General features: G+C 38.8%; 1 protein-coding gene across 2 annotated transcripts; it reads left to right on the forward strand.

The window, feature by feature from the left end:
- LOC102217330 (rap guanine nucleotide exchange factor 4-like) lies at positions 1–26,357 on the forward strand. 2 transcript variants are annotated; one of them, XM_014475985.2, is made up of 30 exons: positions 1–177; positions 7,202–7,344; positions 9,127–9,215; positions 11,171–11,317; positions 15,012–15,084; positions 15,192–15,247; positions 15,987–16,093; positions 16,189–16,310; positions 16,705–16,888; positions 17,104–17,188; positions 17,574–17,634; positions 18,541–18,617; positions 19,140–19,286; positions 19,484–19,578; positions 20,168–20,253; positions 21,053–21,131; positions 21,623–21,773; positions 21,865–21,953; positions 22,034–22,061; positions 22,161–22,236; positions 22,708–22,854; positions 22,945–23,042; positions 23,125–23,250; positions 23,358–23,536; positions 23,627–23,717; positions 23,840–23,890; positions 24,338–24,425; positions 24,627–24,691; positions 24,797–24,851; positions 25,238–26,357. In XM_014475985.2, exons 1-30 carry the CDS (start codon positions 110–112, stop codon positions 25,363–25,365), a joined length of 2,991 nt encoding a protein of 996 aa, XP_014331471.1. In that variant the 5' UTR covers positions 1–109; the 3' UTR covers positions 25,366–26,357. The 2 variants fall into 2 exon arrangements, with proteins under 2 accessions (XP_014331471.1, XP_023190531.1); XM_023334763.1 differs by lacking the exons at positions 1–177; positions 7,202–7,344; positions 9,127–9,215; positions 11,171–11,317 and adding an exon at positions 13,907–14,034.
- The last annotated feature ends 257 nt before the right edge of the window (positions 26,358–26,614 follow it).

Here is a 26,614-nt window from a genome sequence, read left to right on the forward strand (position 1 = left end):
GGGTATGGGAGGGGAGAGGGGCGAGCAACCGGAGCTCACGTTCATTAACGACCACCGATAACCGGGAATCTTCCTCCGGCAGCATCACAGCGACACGCAGCCGGGGAAGATGGTCGCAGTGCAGACGTCCCTGAATTCGTCTCCATCGGCGGAGTGGATCTGTTGTCTGGATAAAAGGTGGGTCATTTAAAAAGAAAGAAAGAAAAAAACAACATTCGACCCACGGCCACCCCGTCGCCTGTCTCATTTATTCATTCATTCATCTGCTTTTGCATGATTAATCGGAACCGGTGACGGATGCGTGTGCAGTGTGACAGCGCGGTGACGGCGTGATGTTCCTCGTTTTCAGCGTTTTGCGTGTTTTCAATGAAAGTAGGACGTAGTGTGTGTGACAGTGCACAAAATCTCGGTTTTGTCTGTGTTCGGTCAAAAAGGCGTTGGTGGCCTGAAGGTTCAGTGGGGTGTTGCTGCACTGTGTGGACTGTGATAGACAGGGTGGGTGAGCGCCACATGGGTTTTATCTGTCGGCTGAGACCGATAGTCATATTCAAATTAGAACAGCGAACTGTCCAGCGATTGCCTCAGGATGTAGAGGAGAAGAATCACAGCGTTGGAGTTCATTCGTTTGTTACACTGGGCATTGTCACATTGCTGCATGCAAAGCTGCCTATTCTGACTGAACAGATTAGCTGATCAGCCAGTTCACACTGTGACCAACTTCAGCAGGAACTAACATTCTATCCTCTTTTTGGGTCCATAAAACTAAAATCTCACTGCGATAAAAACAATGTCTAAAGGAACTGTTATGAAGCAGGAGATCTCACTAATTACTGTCTCTGATGGACAAGCCCCGATCTATAAGACCTGCACCCCACTGCTCACACACCCACGCATACTGCGCACACCTCTCTGACACATTGTCACGTTACCATTGGCAACCTGAAGCTACCATCTTGTCCTCTCATCCACACCTGGAAGGAAACCTGGGGCATTTTGTAGAGTACTTTTACTGAGCTATGTTTCATCACATTTAGTGGAAATAAGAACCAAAATTAACTTTTTCAACATTGACTCTTTTGAGGATAATGAAAGACTGTTTTAGTTTGTGGAATAATTTATCACCAATTAGTGAGAATAAGGCCAGCTTAACCCTTTCACTTCATTTTTAGTCCTCATTCTGTTTTTTTCTAAGGGGTAGAGTGCCCAAATTGTTTTGGGGTGTTGAGGGGGTGAGGGCAGAGGGCACGGCTCTTTAACCCCTAGGGTCGGATAATTGTTTACTCAACACTCTTGGCCATGTGTCGTATGTTTACATATTACAAAACAGTGAGAACTGATGATGTATTTGCCTCTTGAAGGAATTTCAAATGCAGTGAGTCTGCAGTGGTAGGTGGGAGTCACTAATGAATGAACTGATGGACAGGACAGGATTTTATGGTGGCGCACTCAGCACTCTTTTTCCACTCCTCTGGTTCAGTAAATGTCCAGCTCTTACATGTGACTCTGGGTTTGACAGCTTTGAGTTACAGAAACTGTTGATGTGAAGAAATGAGGAGAGTGGAAGGTGGTGATATAAAGACAGAGAAAATTGTTTAATTCAATTTTCCAAAGACATTTATCGAGAGGGAAATATGCTAGCTCAAGGTTGCCCAAGTCCCTCCTTTAAGAGCTACCGTCCTGCAACATTTAGATGCATCCCTTCTCAAACACACCTAAATCAGATTATTGGGCTGTTACACTGCCTCTGAAGGACTAAGATTAAGATAATTTAAAAATGATCAATATTTTTAAATAACATTGATTTGTTATAGACATGCTGATAAGGGAATTCAACTGAGGCAGGCGTGTGCCGGATAAATTTGCTTTGATTTGTTTGTTGTTGCACTAGGCACATTGTACATGGCCCAATCCAGAAGAACATTTAGATAAAATGTCCGAATGAAGCACCAAAATTGAAAATCTGTACCAAAATATAATCACTAAAAAAATGTAACATGAAATATATTATAGTCTTCTATATGCATCGGCTTATTACTGCTATCTAGATGTAAAATATTGTAAGATGTAAACATTGTCTGTTATTCTGTCTTGCTGTTATTTTAATTATATATCAGAGAAAGAGCTCAAGTGACCTGTATTTTCTGTTGCTGTGCACTGCCAGTAAGTTGGCTGAAAGCTGCTATGCTTTAACCCTGTTTCCAAGAAAAACTATTTCAGCCGTTTGAAAATACCTTTATTGGCCAAAAATATGGACAGTCATGGCTGGAAAATGAATGAATATAATGAATTGTCATATTATTGTTGAATACTGTACAAACAATATAACTCATTTTCCTACCCCTTCTGTTTATTTTCCATTTTTTTGATGTCCCTCAAGTTTTCTTTGAGTTTTTCACTCACTGTTCTTAAAATTTGCATCTCGGCTCTTACAACATAGAAACACAATAAATATTCAAATATTGCATCCATGCAGCCCCGTAAGCATATGATTGCAAGTTGCACATTTTGATTTGGTCTGTTTAGAGTTGCTTCTGAAATAGGACACTGACCAACATATTTGACATGTATTGATAATTTTGATGATGGCACTCGTCAAAATGTAATGTTTGTCTCAATTGTTGACTGTATGTTGTTTTTATGACGTAAAGCACTTTGAACTGCTGAAATGTGCTGTCTAAATAAACTTGATCGATTGCAGCGCTACTGTTAAGAAAAGGCTTAATGTATGGGTCTCAATCTATGCGGAGCAAAACGGCAGAGACCTATAATTTCCTGTGCTAAACGGTTAAATCTTACTACTAATTTGCAGAATATTTCTTTGATTGCTTAGGTCCATGTATCAACATTTAAATAACAACTAAATCCTGCAGTGATTATAAATCCTGTGCTAATCAGTAGAACATAGAATGGAGTAGAAATTATTACTGTTTTTTTGTTTTAAATAAAAGCAATACATTTCTTTTATTTTTGTGATAGTACAGTGAAATTAGGTTATAATGAGAATTGTGTGTGTGTGTTGGTTAATAGCTGATGTTTAACAAGTTCCCAGGTTGTACGTTATGTAGATGGATGCTGAAGTAGCTTTATCCGGAAGTGAAAAATCTCTGTTGCACTAATCTAAAACCAGAGAGCACAGGAAATGCATTTTTTTGGACCTGATGTAGTGAAACCACGATTGATTTATCTGGAAACTGTATTTTTTTCACCCAAATCCATTTCCCCGAAACAATCTGCAGAACATTGAAAGGTGTCTCTCAGTCTTCTCTTTAGAGGTTGGTTTGTATATGGATGTGCAGGCATGTGTGTGTGTGTGTGTGTGTGTGTGTGGGTGTGTGTGTGTGTGTGTGCAGCATAATTTGTGGTTGAAAGCTGAGATCTCTGCTGACATTAGCATCAGGCTGGGAAGGGTGAGAAAAGAGACATACTGGAAAAGAGAGGAAGCAAAGATGGAGGGGGGTAGAGTGAAGCAAGGTGAACACCTCTCAGGTCACATTCATTTCAAACTATGAGGTACACACATTTCTCCTGGCAGACTTGCAGGCAGGAATCTCAGGGCATATTAAAGGACAAAGAATGAATGAGGAGTTAAAGGATTGTTGCAGACAGAGTTAACAGTTTTGCTGTAGACATGTAGAGCTCTGCAGTCCTACATAGTTAACCTTTCTGTCTCTTCCTGCTGTAATGCGTGGGAGTCCACCTGTCGAAATCATTAACCCAGACTACACTGGGCTATGATGCTCTGTCTGAGCTGTGGGGGCCAGTACGTAGGCAGATGACTGATGATGAGTCAGAGAGTAGAAGCAGAAAGAACATGGAAGAGATTCATTTAAGTAGGAGGAGGCTTTTCTGTCAGGTATGGAAAAAAATGAACAAAGCTGCCACATTACTAGGCACACCTGGTCTAGAGCTTGTTTAGACATCTATAGACATCTTCATCTTCAGACATCCACGTACTTCGCCCTTGCACAGCCTCCACACACTCATATAGGGGAAAGCATTGTCTGTATAGGAGGCAATGCAACTTCTGGGTGTCTGGCACAATAAACAGTTATAATAGGCAAGCAAATTAGTTTTGTTAGTTAGTATGACAATAATACGTCATTGCTTCAGTCTGCTGATTTTGACATCATAACTGATTAGATCTGATACGTCATGTATTTGGTTTGATATTAAAACTTACCAAAGCCATTGTCTGCTTATTTTGAGCTTTTATTGCATCAAACTCTAAAGAAGTTGCAAACCTTAGTGTTCAGTTTCTTTAAATTAGGTGCAGTCACTTGTAGGAAAAAGAAATGATGTTGATTCCATCTGTACAACGATGTGCTGAAGTTCAAATTAAAGTTCAGAATCAGACAGAAAGCAAATTGAAGTTACTTCAATGCACGGTCGTTGGTAATAGATAGAGTGTTTTTGAAACAGGTGATTTGCTGGGATTTTTTTTTTTTTTACAAACATTCATCTCAGACTTATAGAGAATGGTCTGGCAAAGAGAAAGCATCAAATGAATGGTGTCTGTGTAAACATTAATGCCTTGTGATCAGTGATTAAAAGAGAATAATCAGACTGGTTTGAGATGATAGGTAGGCAGCAGTAGAGTGAATAAAACACTTGTTGCAGATTGGCTACAGCAGCAGACGACCATTGGGTAACAGATTGGGAAAAACAGCCCCGTCCAAGTGTTGGACCAAATAACGTCTTGAATCGAGTCCCAAGTTCAGCTGAAACATTCACATGGCAGGGTCAGAATTTGGAGTAAATAAAATTAAAGCATTCATTCATTCTGACTTTTATTGGTGGTGGAGGCTGGTGGTGGCATTTTAATAGCATGGAATATAGTTTTTGCAGACAAAACTATGTATTGTTGCTGACCATGTCCACCGCTTTATCATGCACCTGTGATAAGGGGCAGATCAGTATGAACCATAATTTCCAAGGGAGGTTTCGGTTACTTTGGTACATTTATTAAATCAGCTCTGCAGGCCAAAAGGGGTCCAAGCCATTACTAGTGTGGTGTACAAAATAATACAGCTGTTATGTGAGTGGTGGTGACAACAAATCTTTGTCAAATCTTTGTCAGTAATGGCAAGAAACAATTTCTTTTGCTGATATAATCACAAAGGCATTTATACTGTTTTGTCTTGCAAGCCATGGTGTGAGGGAAACACACCGTTATAGACAGGCAGAGAAAAATAGATGCTGACTGAAGAAAATTGTAACAGGAGGAAGACAAAAAACAAAACGTGCTGGGGGGGGGGCGGGCGAGGGAAGATGTTAGAGCTGAAGAGGGGACAGGCATTCTCTCATCAGTGAATGAAGGAGCTCTTTTAGTGCATTAGCTCTTCTGTATGAGGAATTCACACACACATACACACCCCGAGACACACACACACACACACACAAGGATGAGTCACTTGCAAAGAAAAAATAAGTGAATGAGCGCTTTCTAACTGCAGCATGTTTTCCTGTGAGACGTTTTGGCGCTGTAGTTTTTCTTCAGTGCGCCACTGAGCAGAAGGTTTTATCCGTCGGATCATACTTCTGTGTGTTCGCTGCTCACCCTCGTAGATTTCACAAGCAGGAATTGTGGGTGTGCTCAGTGAGATTAGAAGTCTATTAGAAAATAGCACCAGAACAAGGACTTACATCAACACCCAGTGGGGGGGCCTGTGCGGAAAGAGATGGCGCATGCAGCCCTCTTCTGCTAATGCTAAGAGCGTAGGCAGAAGAATGAAGCAGCGTGCTTGCACACACACACACACACACACACACTACACACACACAAGCTCACAAAATTGCTAGGATAATGTAACAAAAGGACTGTCTTAAGACATAGCACTACTGGGTCAATTAATTATTTAGGTTAAGACTGCTGATCGCTTTCATTAAGCTATAGCTAATCACAGCATGCTGCAAGGCTCAGATAGACTAGCAGCATCCAGGAAGTGGACTTTTATGAGCCCCTCCTCCCCCACTACCACTTATATATTTTGTTACCATACACAATAGTAATAGTATGGTATTGATTCATTTGAACGATTCTTTTTCAGTGATAAATGACTACAAGGAACCACTTTATTGAATTTTATATACAAGAAATAAGTGCACCAGTTTGTATTTTATGCAAATATAATCCAGAGTCAAATTTACACATGCAAACTCAAATGCATAATTAATATTTGGCTAAATGTCTCTTAGCAAGTTACAGAGAAACCACACCTTATGTATACAGTAGACACCAATGTTCAATACGTGTGAGTTTAGAGCAATTCTAACAGCTTCTTGTTTCCCTGCTTCATCCTTTTCATAACCAATTATGATGTGTGTTTAGGATTTTATGTCGTTAAGTTAGAAGATCTAACCTAATTGTGCCTAAAGTTCAACCATATGCTCACCTTCTGATTTAAGAAGTATATTCAAGAACAACCCAGAGCTCTTCCTACAATGGAAGATGCTGAAGCGCCTCTGTAAAGTGAGTTTAATATGTCATTAGCTAAGAAAGGAGTCCCTGCTCCAAAACTGACACCTTCAAGTATGACTGAACTCCACAGTTGTCCACATGGGAATACCACATACCAATGGGAGAGATGGTAAAAATGAATCAGCCATTTGGCCGCAGTGACAAGAAAAATGTTGGTGTTGTCAAGCTAAGGCTTTCAAATTTAAGAACACAGTACCGACTGTCAAGCATGGTGGTGTCGGCATTGTGCTGTGAGTCTGTTTCTGGTCCATTGTGCTAAGTGGGTGGAATGATGAAGATGCGGATCTGTCCCCAAGTTCTGCGCCTTCATCTAAAATCATCAGCTACATAGGTTTTAACTCATGCCTAACGGTGTTTGAACAGGATTATGATTCCAAAAATCTGATTAACGTGAGTGAGCTTTCCTATTTCTGTTAAGGGACCTTAAACCAAAGTAAACTGGTTGTATGTACAAATAACGAAAACATTTTGCACCAATTTCTTGATTTTATGTTGCATTTTCTGTCCACTATCAGAAAATGGCTAAAATGTATCATAAAATCTCATAATTACAGTAATCTATTGTAGTGATGAATCTGAGTATGATTCTCACTGGCACAATAGGTCAATGACTGCTGATTGCAGCTGTACTAGGCAATGAATAAACACAGTAATAAGAAAGGTTTGGATATCTTTGTACCTTACTCAAGTAGATAACTTTAAATGTTGATCCTATTTGCACAGGCCCTCCGAGCGTTCAGGGGAGGATGTGGACATCATACTGACGAGACTGAGAGGAGTCAAAACGTTCCAGAGGTTTCCACCTCCACTCCTGCTCCAGATCTGTACCTGCGCCTTTTATGAATGCCTGGAGAAAGGCATTACATGTATGTACACTAACACCAACTAGCATGCAATAATGTGGGCTGCTGATATGTTTTGTGGCATCTGCACACCTAATTCTGATATTAGAGTAATTTTGCTACATTGTCTTCCCCCAGAGTCCTGCAACTCTTTTGTATGATGATGTACTGTGTAGAGTAAAATATCCTGATTCCTTCAATATGCAGAAATTTAAGGGAATGGATTTAATTAATTATTACGGAGAGACCTTCAACAGTGGAGTTCTGTTTTATTCTTTATTTTATCAAAACACAAACCTGCATAACTAGCCAATATTTTCCTTACCAAGCAATGCAAAAAACAGTTATTGATCATGAGTGATCTAAAAGGGACCATCATTAGGAAGTAAGACATTTTTCATTTCTGTTCATAACAAAGTAGACATCTACAAAAGATAACCTCTTTCTATAAACTTTGTACAGTGTCTAAAGCCTTTTTGCAAATAAACTGGCGTCAGAACACAATTGTGTACAAAATCTTACAGAAAGAAGATAATACAACTAAAAATGCTTTAAGAAAATATTCAAAATACACGCATCAGATAGCAAAACAATACAAACAAAATCTTTAAAACTCTGTGTAAAAATGTGATGGTTTAGCCAATTACGCTACATTTTGTTGAACAAATTTGTAGTGCCAAAACAAGCATGGGGAAACAGAGAAATGAAAAGTCACAGTTAAAACACTGATTGCTAATGCTGGTGGACAGTTTAGCTGATCTTGATGAGCAGTAGTCATATGTGGCTGACCTGGCTGGAGGCGATATGCTATTGTCCCTGTCGTGTTATACTGCTGCTGCAGATGCACAGTTGTGGAAAGATTGACATTCATTTGCATGGCTTGATATTTTTTTCTGCTTATGCCAGCAGCGGCTCTGTTAGCTTTGCAGACTGGTCAGCTTCAAGCAAATGTAAAAACAATTTTATGTTTTATGTCTTTTATTTTTATGTGTGGGGGTCTCACTGGGAAAAGACACCTGCTTTCATGGCTGGATGAAGCCACAATATTCCAGTTTCAACTAAATAAACCTGGAAATTGCTCTATACTGCCATAATAATTCAAATTTTGGGTCTATTTATATAATCATTTACTGATTTTTTTAGTGTTTAATATATTTATTAGGGTTTTCACATTATATCTAAAAAAAAATCACAATTCAAACAATGAAGAAAAAACCCCAGAAAAAAACCACCCAACAACCAGCATTCCCGTAAATACTGCCCCAATTTCTTTTATTAAAAAACTTTGCTTATTTTGTCAAATACCCTACTCTTAAAAGTGATCTACAACATATTTCTTTGTGTTGAAGAATATTCTTTGTAAACTGCATTATATATATATTTTTTTTATTAAGGACCTGAAACATATCTTCTTATGAATGTTTGAATGAAGTAAATGCGCTGAGGATGTGTTTTATTTTAAACTGGCTGCCTTACATAATTTTTAAATAAATTAGGATATTACTGAAAATGCCATTATTTTAGGAACTTTATCACTAAGTGAAACATTACATAGAATAATTACACATAGATGGATGTTTCATTGCCTTTGTTTATGTTACAGTTCATGAATACATGACATTTAAATTTTGTATATCACATCAGACTATTAAAAAACATATTTAACACAGAAATGTGGCTTTTATGAAAAGCATGCCACCAGTTCAAAGGTTATTATTTTTAAAAGGTACTTTTACTCTGACAAATATGGGCCTCATCTGAATGCATATTCTAATTTATTGGATATGTCTCTATTGCTGTCTACAGTGTTTCGACAAGGAGACATAGGCACTAGCTGGTATGCTGTTCTGTCTGGCTCCCTGGATGTCAAAGTGTCAGAAACGGCTAATCATCAGGTAAGACCAAGCCTATCAACTGAAGCAGTTCATGTAGTTTGTGCTGTGTTTCCATCATTTAAGCCCCAAATTATAATTTTATCATTTGGTATCGATATAATCTATTCCGCCTTATTCTCTCGGTATCCATTCAGCTGTAAACGTGTCCTCAGTCTCAAAGAGCCGGTCTTGTCTGACTCCCCTCAATGCTGACATTGTTCTAGTACACTGCTCTGTCCCCGTGGAAATATTCAGAAAGCAAAACTGCCACAGCACAGAAAACATATCCCCAGAGAATTGAGCTTTCTGATGGACTGGATGTCCATTTTGCTTGAAAAACTGTGGAAATAGGGTTCTAGTGTACATGCAGAGGAGAAGAATGGCATGTGGGACAGAGGATTTGTTCCAGTTGAAAGACAGAGATAAGAAGCTCCTGTGGTGCAAATCGTCCTAGTCATGCTCGGAGCGCTAAAGTGCTATTGGTGGCCTAGTTTCTGTAGCTATATTTGAAATGTCAGTTTAATTTGGACGACTGAGAAGGTTTATTTAGTTCAATGAAAAATGTTGTCTAAATAAGTAAAAGTAATGACAGATGAGTAAGTGCGCGTGTATTCTTCATCCAGACCTCAGCTATATGCTGTTTGTCACTGCTGTGTGTTACAAATGTGTTACATTGAAAAAGTTGACACGACCCTGTTGCAACATCGTAAGTTTTTTTCTTATGTTATTTGAAATTCTTTAAAAAAAAAAAATAGTGAAGTGGGAGGTAAGTAAATGGTTTTCAAAAAATTTTACAAACAAAACTCTCAAAAGTGTGGTGTGCCTGTTCTGAGGAAAACAATTTTTACTGAAGTCACATCTTCAAGTCTTGGTATATCTCTGTCGACTTAAGTTTGCACAAATGGAAACAGAAGATTAAATTCAAATTAATTTTTTTTCTATCCAATGGAGGGTTTATAGTAAATTGGACTTTGTAGGGCTTTTTGTATCAGTGGCAGCACTTTCATAAAGGCCAAATTTGAGGAGTGCACAACTGATAACTGCTTGTCAACAAGCGTTTCCACCTGAGCAGTAGATCTCAGTAACTCCCGCTGAGTTGTCATGTACCTGTTGGTTGCTTCTCTGAATAACATCTTTTGCGCTGCCTGTTTGATTATGCGGTTCCCATTTTAATTGATAGAAAGCCTGAAGAAGGGAAAGAGTTTTTATAACATAACACGTTTTTTAAGACAATTAGTTGCACCAGATTTTAAATAGGAGTGGGAGAGAAAAACAAGGGATCCAATCAATCAATCAATCAATCAATCAATCAATCAATCAATCAATCAATCAATCAATCAATCAATCAATCAATCAATCAATCAATCAATCAATCAATCAATCAATCAATCAATCAATCAATCAAATTTTATTTGTATAGCACATTTCAGCAGCAAGGCATTTCAAAGTGCTTTACATCATATCAAACACAGAAACACAATGCAACATAGAATCAACAATTAAAACACGACATTAGGTCAGGTTCCATCAATAAATTTGTAATTAATTACGTTTCAAATACAATCCTAAACAGGTGGGTTTTTAGTCGAGTTTGCATCCATAAAAGGTTTTACCTGTTACACTCCTACTGTGTTATATAGAACAAAATACCTATTGCTGTTTTTATTCCCACTCGCGCTCACAATCACAAAGTTTAAAACGATGTAGACAGCATTTTAATGGGTGAACTCATTTGCCTACTGAATATTTTGAAAAAAAAAGTTTGAAACAACTTCTTCAAAAAGCTGTTTTGTGTTGGTGTTACACAAAATCCCAGTGAGCTACACGAAGGTTTTGTGGTTGTAATGTGAGGAAATATGTTTCACCTTCCGTTTGTATTAAATTCTGTATTGTTCTTGCAAAGTTTATAAATAAACCTAAATTAAGCTTGCATAAATTGCTTGTTGCGTGTTAACCACATCTGTCTGTGTGTTCAGGATGCAGTCACGATCTGCACCCTGGGGATTGGGACGGCCTTCGGGGAGTCCATCCTGGACAACACGCCTCGCCACGCTACCATTGTCAGCAGAGAGACCAGCGAGCTTCTCCGGATCGAACAGAGGGAATTCAAAACCTTGTGGGAGGTGAGATGAAGCAGTCAACAGATAATAAAATTAAACAACCCAATCTATAAATGAAGATTTAGGCAGGTAAAACTTTGACATTTTGGATTTTGTACGTTTTCAAAGCAGCTTTCTGTTGCAATTGTCCCCTTGACCACAAGAGGGCTGTCCACCATTATGGCGTCTGCTGTTGCTCCTAAAAGACGAACACCTCAGGCAACACAACAATGGGCTATTTTAAGAACAGAGGGAGACAAAGGCATGCATGTACCGCACGTGCCTGTGTTGCTTCTTTGTCATAGATGATGTCAATTTATTTGTAATTTACACTTTTCATCATTTAACACAAAGCTACAAGTGAGTGTTATTAATAATATAGACTTAAATACTCCACAGTTACAGTAGGACGACCAAGAAAAAGGGACTAACAACAACATCCTGAGAGGCTTGGTAGATATTTGGAAATAGGTTGTTTGATTTCCTTCAGTAATAAATCCAATTGTGTTTGTTAAAATAGGTTAGACAGTTTAGCACCGCGAGACAACAGTATTGTACTGTCAAGACTCAGTTTTTCCTTTATAAAAAGAGAGCATGTATCCGATGATCTTAATTAGACATAATGCAATGTGCAAAGATCCTACGGAGGAAGGAAATGTGTCGTGGTAGTCTTGCTAATGCCTGTCTCTCTGTTGATTTGTTTGAGATTGCTGGCACAAACAAAATTGAGCTTAAACAGAATCGTCTTTATGCTGGATTGCACTTGTAGAGTTGGCTTTGTAGTAGCTGCCTTTGTGAAGGTGTCTCTTGTTGAGGTTACTGACTCCATTCACAAAGTCCCACTCAAGGGAGGTCCTGGCAGCGAGGTGGATCACTTCACTTTGGCTTCACAGTCGTCACCCAGTAACTACTTCAACCTGCTGTCTGCTAAGGACTCAGATCCTGACAAATCCAAAGGTTCTAAAGATTTGTGTCTTGCATATATTATCTTTTTATGTTTGTAAATTTTTCTTTTCAGTTTTTGTTGAACTTTGCTAACATAAAATCTCCTGTGTAGTGCATAAAACTCTCAAGCTCCTCAAAATATAATAAAATGAAGAGGTTTCTCTTTGAAAATGACTCATAAAAGATTGGTTAAGATGACCAGTCTCTTTAATATCTAATATCACCCACAACAAGCACTGTTAATTATTTTTCTCTGCTAGAAAATAATATCCAAAGCTTTGAATTTCTCATATTAGAAAATAATATCCTCATAATTGTTTTAATTTGAATTATATTCACGCAACACTGTTTATGGTATTTTTTCCCGAACATTGCAAGACAATTTATCATTTTATTTTCTCTTGATTGTTATTTTTGATGGTATATGAAATAACAAAATATATTACTAATAACAGACACCGAAGTCTGTGTTTATATTATGAAAAAAATTATCAAACATTTGTGGAGTGTGGATATTTTTGGCTGGCTCTGTGTGTAGATTTGCTCGATCTAGAGGGATGTTTGAATGGAAACATCCCTCTAGTAGTTATATTATTGCATCTGATATGTTTAGTTGTTTGTAATGCTACTACTCTCCCATAAAAAAAGATATTACCTTACATAAGCATACAATAACAGATATACAACAGAACATTTCTTATTTTTTTTGTCTAAATTAATTCCCAAAAAATCTGCATGGATTTTTTTTTAGAACCATTGCTGCTCTCTATCGCCACTGAAAACACATTTATCTCTATCATTAAAAAAAAAACCTTCCCAGTTGTATAACTGCATGAATAAAAATTTGATTCACTGAATCGTGGCATCTCCATTTAATGCCGCAGGGACACGTTAGAGTAAGATAAGACAATAATTGGTAATTAAAGCGTGCGTGCTGTCTTTTTGGGCTGGTAGTGTGTTTGCTTGCTCACTAAGTGCACTCTGGGTCCCTATCAGCCGTCTATTTTAGGACAGTAGACACAAAGCAGAGCATGTCGCCTGAGGTTGTTCTCCTTTCAGTCTTATCCAGCTCATAGTGCGAGGCGCTTTGAGTTTCATTTGTGCGCTAGCGCGTGTGGGCTAATTTGTGTGCACATGCACTTTGAGCACTAGAAAGCTACAAGATGAATGCAGCCGTGTGTTTGATGGAAGGATGAAAGAAGAGGAAGCGTCGCTTTGCAATTCTATCAGCAAATAAAATTGGGATAAACATATATATATGTATTTACAAATGCAAGTGAAGATACATCTAGGAGCTGCTCCTGATGATTCCCTGGCCCCTTTCTCCCTCTTGTTCTTCCTTCTTTTGTCTCTTTTTACTCCTATGCCCACTTCCCTTCGCCTTCATTGAACTATTTTACAAGCCTTGTTCTGGTTCGCCCGCCCTGCTCTTCCTCCTCCTGCTCCAGCCTCACCCTTTACAACTCCTGTCTCTGCTGAGCTGCTTTCTCGCCACCTACTCCTCCACTGGAGTAGCTCTGTAATACAGACTCGCATCACCCTGGTAACCTGCGAGAGAAAGTGCTCTGGCTCTTGGCTTGATTGCAGCGAGGGAGGGCAGGCGAGAGACAGAGACAGACACTGGGGCAACTGTGTTTGAGGGGAAAAGAGGAAGAGGGAAGTAGAAAGAAAGGAGGAGAGCAGCTTGTTTTGGGCAGGATGCTATCCGGTGGTGTGTGTGTGAATTGTAAAGGAGCAGAGGGCAGCTCGCCGGGGTTTCAGTCCCTTCAGCTTTAGTTTGCTGACTGTTACTCCAGGTGAGTCTCACTCTTTGGCTATAACACTTTAAGGCAAGTCTGTCTTTACTTCATATTTAATAAAAAAAAAAAAAAAAACAACTAATACTATCTCTATGTTTACACCGTTTGTTTTTATCATTGGGATGTAATGTATTGCTCTGTTCTTTTCTGTGATGTAACCGCGTGTATTTTATTTTATTTTTAAATTTGTGGACAGCAAAGGGTTTGTGTCCTTAGGTCAAACAGATGCTCTCTGTTTCCATCTCTGTCAGAATGTGTGTTTGTGGCCATCCCCACAAATCCTGGGTTGCCAGATAATGACCTCCCAGTAAAGCACTCTTACATTCAAGCCTCTGCTACAAAATGAAATGTTAAAAATTGGCAAAGAAAATCAATCATAATTTAATGTTAACAGATGTAAGAACAGCATCTGTGCCCGCCAAGTAGCTTAACTGTGCTTTAAGTGCAGCTGCTGTGTGTGTAGGGGTGAGTGTGTGTGTGTATTATATAATGTTAGATGTTCTGCATATAAATGATCTTGGTTGTACAAAAGGCTTTGTTTTGAAAGGCTCTTGAGGTTCTGTGTTCAAGTAACGTTGTAGGCCTTCAGGAGAGACATGGTGTTAATGAGATTTGATGTTTAATGAATCCCATAATATTCAAAGTCACAAGCTCTAATCTTGTTTTAGTAGTGTAGTAGAACAGGTCTACGTGCCTTTTAAATAAAAACACACACATAAGCACAATTTCCTACTCTAACAGGAACTCCATTAGTCCCTTTTCGTTCCTGTTTTACTAATTTCTGGAGATGGGGCAATCAATTGGCCAGAATGCTACAATTTTCCCTTGATCAGCTCTGAACGACAATCAGTGGGTCAATCACTTTAAAATCCTTCGTTAAATCCATAAATCAGTTCATTAAATACATCAAGACTCTGGTCTGATGTATTCTGCATCACTAAACTACATCAAGGTCTGATTTGTTTTCCCAACAGAAGTATCGTCAGAGCCTGGCTGGATTGTTGGCCCCACCTTATGGAGCCATGGAGAGTGGATCCAGCAACGACAGTACGTAGAGCCATAAATGATTGAAGCAAATTAGTGGCACAGCCATAGGAAGGGTTTTGCTTGGCTTTTCTCAAATCAACTATTCTAAATATGGTTTTTCTCCTTAGGACTGACAGACAAAGACAACATGAACTCAGACTCTGGACACAAGGCTCATAACAAGGTAAATATTTCCAGTAGTTCCCAGTTTGGCCTTAAAGGTTTTTTCAAAAACTGAAAATCAAAGAAAGCTACATTTGTTTTTGCCTTCAATTCTTTGTTTGCTGTAGTATTGGTGTGACAAAAAACTGAGAAGCACATATTTTTTGCTGTTATATCTCTCTCTCTTCATGTTATCAGGTAGATCTTTAACATGGACATTTTTATTAATGCTTCTGTTCATATTTGAGCTTAAAGGCTCTTCATATATCTGAGCAAACTTGCCTCCTATATTCTGCAATCCAGTTGTTTTTTAATGCAAACTTTTATGTGTTGTTGAATGAACCAGAATAGTAAAATTGATTGTCACACTGATGACTCATAGTTTTGATGTTCTGTAGATATGCTAATACTAGCTAATGCATGCACATCGAAGAAAGATCCCATCTGCCCAATTAACATGCCTTCCTTTGTTGTTTTCAGTAGCAACTCTTTGTGCGTGTGCATGTGTATGCACAGCTCTCTTATATTCCTCTCTGTTTAAGGAACAGGTTCGGTTTTTTAAAATACACCTCTGGTTTTATGGTTATACTATTTCGCTCATGATAATCTAACAGGCAAACGCTCAAATGGCAAGCTCTAATCTCATCAGTTTGATGAAAACAATCTATCTACCTCCCCGGCTTAGATTGAAATTGCAAATGTGGGCTCCTACACTTCTTGAACACAACAACATTTCCAGAGTTCTTCTGTGGGTCCTGCAGGTTCCCTCAGAGAAGCTGCAGAGAGCAGGGAAGGTGCTACGTAACGCCATCCTGTCCAGAGCGCCGCACATGATTCGCGACAGAAAATATCACCTCAAAACATACAGGTGCGTTCTGCAGATTAACTCGTTTGGTTCTAAATGCTTTAGTATGGATCGTCTCTCTCCGGTGTTTGAAGCATGCGATGACACATATGTTGCAGACAATGCTGCGTAGGGACGGAGCTGGTGGACTGGTTAGTGATGCAGAGTGCCTGTGTGCTCACACGCTCCCATGCTGTTGGGATGTGGCAGGCGCTGCTAGAAGAAGGAGTGCTTAATCATGGTAATTTAAACTCACTTCATTTTGTTGCAGCATGCATCTCAGATAGGCTTAAACATGTGAAAAAACATGTTTTTATCCTATAAAGACAACCAAAGAATAGTTGAAAAACAGGAAATATCTAAAAGATCGCAATGATGACTTTATCACTCTCAGTATTGTCCAATGTAGTTCCCCTGTTTGTAGCATGTTGCAATTTCCCACAAGTAAAAGTGAAAATCTTTTTTCTTTTTATTAAGTTCAACTATCCAGACATAGTTTTATTTAATTCATGCAACCTTGAGTTTGCATGAGTTCCAATGTGGTTCTATAGTTTGGAAATTAAATGTTAATTAAAAGATAAATATTCTAATCAGAGATTTAAAAACTGACACTATATATTGTGTATTAAACTCAGTGGACCAGGAACTGGGCTTCCACGACAAGTACCTGTTCTATCGATTCCTTGATGACGAGGAGGAGGACACACCGCTGCCCAGTGAAGAAGAGAAGAGAGAGAGTGAGGAAGAGCTGCCGGAGACCATCCTGTTTCTGGCTCAGATCGGCCCAGACGCTCTGCTGCGCATGATCTTAAGGAAGCCGTAAGTAGCCATTTTGCATTATTTAATGCACTGTAAACTCAATCGAGAGAGGCTGGTGGAACAAGTTTGCTGGAATTCGAGTTTTCAGGAATTTCTAAAGGTAAAATAATCTCTAAAGATTACGTGTGACATTAATTGTACAGATGGGAAGTTGAGGGCATGCAGAAAATCTTCCCTGGTGGGTTTATTCTGACGAAGCCTCTGTGTGTCTGTAGGCCAGGGCAGAGGACAGCAGATGACCTGGAGATCATCTACGATGAGCTGCTTCACATCAAGGCCTTATCTCACCTCTCCAACACTGTGAGTCTGTTGCTTCTCTTTTGGTTTTTCTTTGTGGCATCAAATAACAAGTAATCATCAGAACAGCCTGACAGTTTTCTTGATCCTTGTAGGGAAGAGTTGAAATTCAAGTCAGTTCATAAAGGTTTCGTTTTGTGTTACGTGGTTTGATGAATCAAACTGAAAATTATGGTCGTAATCAAATCACAATGCCACTATTGATATTAATATCATCATGTTCAATGATGATTGATCATAGTCATGACTAGCCTTCCGTTAATATTAGAAGTCTCCATGTGTGGCCATTGTTAAGAAAACATTGATAGCTTTCATTCAACCCTGGCATATAAACAGAGGTGGTATAGATTTATGGTTTTTGTTTTGTTTCTGTATTTTTTGTTTGCAGGTGAAGAGGGAACTGGCAAGCGTTGTGATTTTTGAATCACATGCAAAAGCTGGAACTGTGTGTAAGTTTTATGTTTCTGGGGTGTATTGTAAACATGTTGCTCAAAATTGACTTTTACTCAAATTTGTTCCTTTTCTTCTATAGTTTTATTGAATCCTGTACCAGTAATGTAATTGAGTTGGTGTTAAAAGTTAAACTTTATGAATGTTACTGTACCTGTAAGGACAGGTGGAGTACGATCAGTGGACTGATGGACAGAATTATGTAATAGACAAACAAAAAGTTGTTCATATCTGTAAATTGGAATTGAAAGGAGACATAATCTTTCAAAATTTTTCCAAATAAAAATCTGTAAATTCGGTTTAAATTTGTATTCGGCCCATTTTATGCTGAGACCACTGAATAAAATCTGGTGCCACCAATTTTCTTCAAAAATGCCAGCTGTTTGTAGTTCAATCTAATCATAAATACAGCTTTTTTGTGAAGTTTTGTTTGACAACATCAGTGAACAGCATCATGAAGAACAGGGAACACACCAAATAGTTCAGGAGGAAAGTTGAGGAAGGTTCTAAATCAGAGTTTTTTTAAAAAATAAAACAACATGCCAAGCTTTGGGCACAACAAACACGTGGTAGAAGGAGGAGGTCTGGTCAGATGACACAAAATTTGCTTTTTGGCCAACATGCAAAACACAATTTGTGTCACAAAGCACTAACGACACAAACACCATCCCCACAAAGATGGGGAGGGCCGCATCATGCTGTGGGGTTGCTTTTCTTTAGCATGAACAATTCAGCTGTTACTAGAGTCTGTTAGTCTATCAACTAAAATTGCAATACAACATGTTACACTTACCAGTTTGTAGTTTAACAAAATAAAATAATAAAAAATTTGCATTTCCCTACATGACTAAGTAAAGATGATTATATATATATTTGATATTTTTGTGTGTGTTTTTATTTTTCAGTGTTCAACCAAGGAGAGGAGGGCACCTCTTGGTACATCATTCAGAAGGGCTCTGTAAACGTGGTCATCTATGGCAAGGTGGGTAGGTGTGTCTGGATGCATTCATCCACTAGCTGCACATCAGCTAGTGTGTTTTCACACATGAGCCTTCTTATGGTTTTCCACTTCATCTGAAAGCATTTCATCTGTCTGTAATGGATGAGACTGTAGAAGTTATCATATCTGACCAGAACGCACAAGAGCATTTGGGCTCTTTGGAGACGGGAAACACCGGCAACACAGTTTGGCAAAAACATCCAGGACCCAGCTTGACTCATCCCAATGACTAACTGACCTGATGGATTGCATGCATAGACAAAAATCCCACCACGCTACTTGTGTGCAAACAAATGCTGCAGATGCACGCTGCGATCACACATTTACATTTATAATTGGCTCTTTGCAAATGAACAGACAGACTCTGATGATTCATTGCTGCCCTGTTTGTGCTCCTGTCTGGTGTCTCTTCTGGGCTCCGGATGACTCTCAGGTCGCCTTCGTGTCGGAGCTCATTTGTGTCTGACTGCGGCCTTCTCTGTGTTCATTTTATGGATGTTTTAGGGAGTGGTGTGCACACTCCATGAAGGGGATGACTTTGGCAAGCTAGCCCTGGTTACAGATTCACCTCGCGCTGCCTCCATCGTCCTGAGAGAGGACAACTGCCACTTCCTCCGTGTGGATAAGGAGGACTTCAACAGGATACTCAGGGTTGGACTTTTTTTTATTTTATTTTTTACAGACACCTCAAAACATTTAGTTCCCTATTTTAAAATATTCCTGGGAGTTTTTTTGATTAGATATAAAAACATTGTTGCTTAGACTTTGTCTCCCTCCTATGTCGGGTCAGCTGTACTGCACTGCAGAGCCTATATTTACACTGATGCTGTTCTAAATGTATTTTGTAGGATGTGGAAGCCAACACAGTGCGTTTGAAAGAGCATGAACAAGCTGTGCTGGTTTTAGAAAAAAGCCACAGGGTGTCCACGTTGGGAAGCATCAAGTAAGTGATACGTGTGGATCCAAAAATAATGCCCACTATAGTCTTAATTATTTTTAGAGGATGAGATCAGATCACCCCGATTCTGGCATCTACTTCCACAGTGGATCATCATGTGTTTAAAATGACTATCAGCAAGGAGTAAACATTTACTTACATACGTCTGTTTGAAGCCATAAATACACTGCAGTTCAACAGTTAAGAATCAGAGTCAAATTGTCCAAATTGAGAAGATGAAAACCCACAGACCTATTATGTTTGTTTTATTTACCTGTTTGGGGCTATTGTGTCATTACCCTAATTGTTGGAGCATGCAGAGTGCTTAACAAGTCTTGTAATCAAAATGTAAATAAATACAAATTTAATGCAGAAATGTAATGTTTCAATTGTTGACGTTGAATTGCCTTGTTGCTGAAATGTGCTGTACAAATAAGATTTGATTTGATTTTGAGTTTAATCATAAATATTATGTATTATTTTACAATTGATTATTTAACCTCTGGTTTATGTTAATAAAAAATTCCCCAAAATAGACAACATGACACTTTCTCTGTCATTTTTCAGTGCTTTTTAAATTTCTAATTTTTTGCAGATACACTGTGATATCAGGAACACCAGAGAAGATTCTTGAGCACTTCCTGGAGACTATGAGACTGGACATTCATCACAACGAACCAGGTAACGGTGGAGAAAAATAAATACAAAATACAGGAGGTTTGTCAACTTTTCATTGATTGAAAAGATGCTCTAAAAATGTAGAACTGAAAATTTAACAGATGACCCCACTGTGAAACATTTCAAAGTACAATTAGAAATAAAAAGTTTAAGGCAATCGGTAACTGCAAGCAGGCACACTCGGTTATAAATCAGAAACAGCTTAGGGAGGAGGCTAGAGACTATGTATGTATAAATATGTATAAAATATGTATAAATATCAAATGAGAAGAAAAAAAATGAAACAAACAAAACCCAAAGCTAAAAACAAATAATTGTCCTAACCATCAAAAATACTGAGAACAGCAGTACTGTAGTGTCTTTTGGTTTGTGCTCTTGTGTTCAAATTTTTTTGTTTTTCTAGTAAAATATAATTACAACGCTACAATGAAGATGATTGGTCTAAAGTAGTTGCTGTGGAGATTAATCAATCAGATGTTAACAACAGTTTTGCAGTGCTGCTGAAAGAACTGCAGCACAGAAACCTTGATGATGGCACATTTTAATTAATGAATTTCTAATTTCAATATTTAATATTAAACTTTCACTGTTGACTAAATGATTTCTTGATGGACTGAATGATCTGTTTAATGGATTATAGACCTTTTGGGCCTTTGTACATCTATCTAGTAGGAAGGATATTTACAGTTAGCTCCATCACCATTACCTTTTGAAACTCTTTTCTTTTGTGTGTTGTGCTTCGCTATGCTCTTCTTCTCCGTCCCCTGACTCTGTTCTGTCTGTTGTTTCTCTTACCTTTCAGACCCAGCGGTTGATGATTTTGTTCTCATGCACTGTGTCTTCATGCCAAACAGCCAGCTATGCCCTCTACTAATGGCACAATATCCTTTTTATGTTTCTCTTCAAACTTTTCATGTGTTAGGGTTAGTGTGATGTCCTATGAATGTAATGCATGCAAAACAGTTTGCACTGTATTAACTCTTATACTGATGTCATCGATTTGGTTGTGACATTTACCCTTATTAGCTCTCGTCATTAACACACAGGCAACCAGAGGTTTTGTTTTTTCTGAATTGTATAAATCCCTGTATTTTACCAGAATCAAATCAAAGGTCCTGGTTTTTCTTTTTTTTTTTAAATGCCCGTAATACATATTCTGATGACGTAGCTTTAATTAATGCATGCAATAACTCATAAGTGAAGTCTTGACTGTAAGAAAAATAACTTGAATTCAGATTGATTCTGTATCAATTCAACCTAAAAAATCTGATATAAAATCAACATCTTAGATAAAATAAAATCTTTTAAGTTCAGTACGGCATCGGATGTGTATTACTTTTTACTTGTTGTTTTCCTTAAACCCTGGGTGTACCTACCATGTGGTCTCTCCACCGGGCTCTGAACAGGAGAGGCTGGAGTACACACTCAACAATAAAAGGAGGGCCCTCATTCTGACCCTGCGCTGGGCGAACACACACACCTACCTGCTACAGGAGGAGCCTGCTGCAGTCTCTTTCCTGGAGGTTAATATAGCATGATTTTTTTTTTTTTAATGAAGCCAGGTACTTGGCTGCCTCTGGAGCTCTGCACAGTCTGACTTGTTGTTCCCTGAAGGAGCTGTATGGAAGTGTGTCCAATGATTCTCGGACACTGAGAGGTCTCAAAGACTTGGTGCCTGACCTGGAGAAAGTGGTGAAGTTACAGTATGCATCATCTTCTCAATTTAAATCATTAAGTGTGATTTCTCTAAGCTTGAAGCCAAATTTGTTGGTTTTCTTTGCAGCTCAGAGGAAGTCAAATCAACTAAAAAGGTTTGCAAAGAGCCGCGATGAGTATTACTGTTCACTGTTTGTGCTATGCTTATGCCAACTGCATCGCAGTAATGTGGGTAATGTCATGTGATTCAACAGAAGACCCTGATTCGACAGTTCAGCAATGGGGAGGAACGGCTGCAGAAGAAACAGCCAATTAGGAATCAAGATGACAGTAAGTCGCACAGTAATCATTTGACACAGACAGCTTCTTAGTAGATCGCTATGAAATGTACTGGCTAGAAAAATGCGTCATAATTCAAATTCAATAAATATTGAGTGATAAGACTGTTTTTTTCACATCTAAATGTGAGGCGGTGATTAGGAGAGACAGCAAAAATAAGACCTGGTCTCAGACGTTCAAGCAGAATTGCCTTTGGAATTTTTAAAAATAAATTTCAGGCCACTTTCATTTTGGTAAACTAACTTTGTGCTGCAAAAACCATCAGTAATGCAGAAATTTATTTCAAGGCTTGTTGACCATTGCTTCCAGGAAATATTGGCCAGCTTGACAACTGAATAAATATCTTACAGGATTTATTCATATGTCTACAAGTTTTAAAAGCTAAATCTGACATGGCAGTTTAGAAGCTAGCTAACTCTTACCATGCCTTGGTCCTTCAATTATCTTTCTACCTGTCTGAAGTCCTCTTGAAGGTCTACTGCAGTGACCACACCTACACTACTATCAGGATTCCAGTGGTGGCGTCCGGGAAGGAGGTCATCAGCGCTGTGTCGGACAAACTTGGCACCACTGAGGAGCTGCTGCTGGTCCACCTCAGCTCTGCTGGCGGTGAGAAAACAGAACACAGAGCATCTAGAAATTTATTTGAATACAGCAGCAATGATATAATATGATTTTTCACCCCATTGTCTGTGACAGAAAAGCAGATGTTGAAACCTAATGACGTGTCAGTGTTTTCTACGTTGAGCATAAACGGTCGTCTGTTTGCCTGTCCTCGAGAGCAGCTCGGCAGTCTGGTGAGCGACTAATGTGGCTCAATCTTGTCTCAGCCGTGCCCGCGAAGTTATAAAGACACAAACGTGTTCCTGTTTGTGTCAGGCTCCTCTTCCGGACCAGGAAGGCCCGTCTGCTGGCTCCATGTCAACCTTTGAGCTGATGAGCTCCAAGGACTTGGCCTATCAGATGACCATGTTCGACTGGGAGCTGTTCAGCTGCGTTCATGAGGTATTGTGTACTGAAAATCTTGTGTTTCTCGGTAAGATCAAGAAGACATAAAACAAGTTTCATGACTGTAACGTATGTCTGTGTGTTTTTTCTGTGCTTTCCCTCAGCATGAGCTGCTCTACCACACGTTTGGACGCCATAGCTTCAGAAGAACCACAGCTAATCTGGACTTGTTCCTGAGGAGATTCAACCAGGTTCAGCTGTGGGTGGTCACTGAGGTCTGCCTCTGCACTCAGCTCAGCAAGAGAGTGCAGCTTCTTAAGAAATTCATCAAGATAGCTGCACAGTGAGTACATTTAGTGAATGCAAAAGACAGTAGCAGATATCAACAAAAAATGTAGGCTTTTATTACACGTATTCCCTTTGTTGTCTGTAGCTGTCGAGAATTTAAGAACCTCAATTCATTCTTTGCCATCATTATGGGGATGAGCAACCCTGCTGTCAGCAGGCTGAGCCAGACATGGGAGGTAAAGCTTTCAGCAAAACCAACTAATCCACGAGTTAATCTACTGTAAACCTAATCTACATAAGAACTGTAGAAAAATCTCCTGTCATATAGATTCTGTTGTGTTTTTTTTGTCTTTGACAGAAACTCCCCACCAAGTTTAAGAAGTTTTATGCCGAGTTTGAGAGCATGATGGTGAGCTTTGACTGAAAATGCTATTGTTTGCTACTGCTATGATTTGACCAATCATTGATAAGCAATGGAAGTGTTAGATTTAACATATTTGCATTTCTAATCCATTTTTAAGGTATGTCAGTTTTTTTATTGTTGCTTTGTTTGATTGGAAAATATTAAATTGGCTAAAGGGATGCCAGGTGCACCTTTAATTGTACTACTTATGATTTTGTTAAACACAATTATTCCTTAAATAAATATCCTCATGCTATTTGAATAAACAATAATTTTTCCACATCTTTACCAGGGGTTGCCAGTAATTGAGGCTGGCACATTAAATGCTTGAAAGCCAAAGAACAAATTAAACATTGTATATACTCTCCACGTTTCAGTGTATTTTCTATTTTATTTAGAGAATTGACCTTTATGGTTTTTAGAAATTAACCTCACTTCTCTGTTTTACAACAGGACCCGTCGAGAAACCACCGATCTTACAGACTTACTGTTACCAAGCTGGAGCCACCAATCATCCCCTTCATGCCGCTGCTTCTCAAAGGTGTGATTCCGAGCCACTGTGTCGTCTATGATATAGTTTTAAAAAATAGACAAACACAGATTCAGCTAGTATTTTAAACAAGGAAAACTTCAAGACACAAATTGTCTTCGAAGAACTCCAGTTTTCCCTTTATGTGCTCCAAATATGCAACATGTTGCTCTTCTTGTTGCTAATAGATGATCTTTGCTGCCTTCTTTACAGATATGACTTTTACACATGAGGGCAACAAGACTTTTATTGACAATATGGTCAATTTTGAGAAAATGGTGAGTTCCTTTGATATTAAAAAGTCAGATAAATATTTTTCTGACTGCATCAAAGTTCTTTCTGTTCAGACATAATAATCTAACACACTGGTATCGTTTCATCAGCGTATTATAGCAAACACAATTCGACAAGTGAGACACTGTCGAAGCCAACCATTCAGTAAGTTTGTACATTATTAAACAGCAGTACTATTGGTATTTTGCTCTCTTTTTTCACATATTGTCACATTGCAACAACCAAATTTCAGTTTTTGGGACGCTAGTGGGGGTGGGGGACAGATCATGAACATATAGTCTTAAGTGCATAGGATAATATATTTTGTTACTTCTGAATGCAAATTGCTTTATTAGAGCGTCAGAGTAAATAATGGTAATGCATGCTGCACAAGCTCTGTGCAGCTTGAGCTCTTTATAGGGACATCTCATAAAATCCCTGTAAATACATTAAAGTTTGTGGTTGCAACGTGACAAATGTGAAAGACGTGGAAGGAGCGTGAATACTTTAAGCAAGGCTGCAGTACCAAATGTTTCTCTGTGCTCCGTCAGATCCCGACATTTGCCAGCCAAACAAGAATCAGGCGGAGGTGCGGGGCTACGTTAGGAAACTCTGTGTGATCGACAACCAGAGGGCTCTAACGCAGCTCTCCTACAGGCTGGAGCCTCGGCGGACATGAGCCGCAAACCCTCCACCGCCAACGCCTTCGCTCCGTGACATTAGCATAAAGTACACAAACGCGTCACCTGTTTGACACAACTCAACAAGTGGACTTGTAGTAGCAAATCACAGCAGTGATTCCTAGAACTATGACGGGCTACCGTGGCTCAAGGACTCATACTGTGCCGTAAAACGCCTCCTGCTGCTGGACTGAAGGAAACCGTTTCAGCTGCTCTCCCGTTGCTCTGTCTTAAACCCTTGACCGGTTGTTTATATCGTGCCAGTTAGTACTGTTTTACAGACCTGCTAGATAGATCTGTGGTGTATAGAACGTGAATCAAATATCCTGCATGGTTGAACTTCATAGGCTTTGTGTTCTATACAGTGGACTTCTATCAGAGTGTCCTGTATTGTTGTGTTAAACCCAGAGGAAGCAGAGTTTACAATGAAAGACTACCTGCCTGTTGAACCAACTTCCCACTTACCGATGTTAGTGTTTTAGACTTTTTTAAAAATATCCTATTATATACAGACATCTGAAAGTACATATTTCCCTAATAATCTAAATTATTCTAATCAAAGTATTTAAAATCTGTAGGATTATACATGTCATATTTAAAATGATTTAACAGAGTAGTAGTTTGATCAGAGCCCTGAAGGTGTCACAAAATGTTTAAAAGGGACACTAAAGTATTACATTTTAAGTCAAAGAGATAAGAAGCAGTATCTCTTGGAAAACGCAATTGCCCGATTGGATCTATAAATCTGTTGTGATTTTTAGTTGACCTTTTAAAGGGAACCCCAGTCTTATTAGTCAGTCTGTTCAGTCTGTGTGGTTTTATTTTTGTACTTGTACATTCGGAGTGCGTGCCGTCCCATTTTTTGTTTGATCTCAGGATCTTTTGCTGTGATGATGTGTTGAGAAATTCTGTAGCTTTTTCCCAAAAAAGCTGCCTGTAAGATGTATTGTATGTGTAGTCTGCTTTGTAAATAAAAAACATTGCAAATTTATCAGTGTTGATGACTTGATAATACTGCAATTTGTCCCATGTAAACAGGATCTAGCTTGTGTAAGCTACAAATTGTATCTAACGTGAGCTGATTGAGTTTATAGAAAAGTCTGGCTTGTAGAATCTGGTGCTGCGTCTGAGCAGGTTTATTGTGTTTGCCCTCAAAAAACTGGAAGGAAATGACCATTGAAACTACAAATCCAGACTTCATCACTGAGAACATGGGCAGATGTACTCGCCATTCAATTGTGGTTCTTA

The sequence above is a fragment of the Xiphophorus maculatus genome, chromosome 6 (genome assembly GCF_002775205.1).
Source record: "Xiphophorus maculatus strain JP 163 A chromosome 6, X_maculatus-5.0-male, whole genome shotgun sequence".
Lineage (NCBI taxonomy): Eukaryota > Metazoa > Chordata > Actinopteri > Cyprinodontiformes > Poeciliidae > Xiphophorus > Xiphophorus maculatus.

What these genes read in the sequence shown, in the direction of transcription:
- LOC102217330 (XM_014475985.2), top strand. Translation starts at nt 110, where the DNA reads ATGGTCGCAGTGCAGACGTCCCTGAATTCGTCTCCATCGGCGGAGTGG. An exon ending in CAGAAACGGCTAATCATCAG is followed by an intron (nt 9,216 to 11,170) that starts GTAAGACCAAGC and finishes CTGTGTGTTCAG; the next exon opens with GATGCAGTCACGATCTGCAC. An exon ending in TATCACCTCAAAACATACAG is followed by an intron (nt 16,094 to 16,188) that starts GTGCGTTCTGCA and finishes CATATGTTGCAG; the next exon opens with ACAATGCTGCGTAGGGACGG.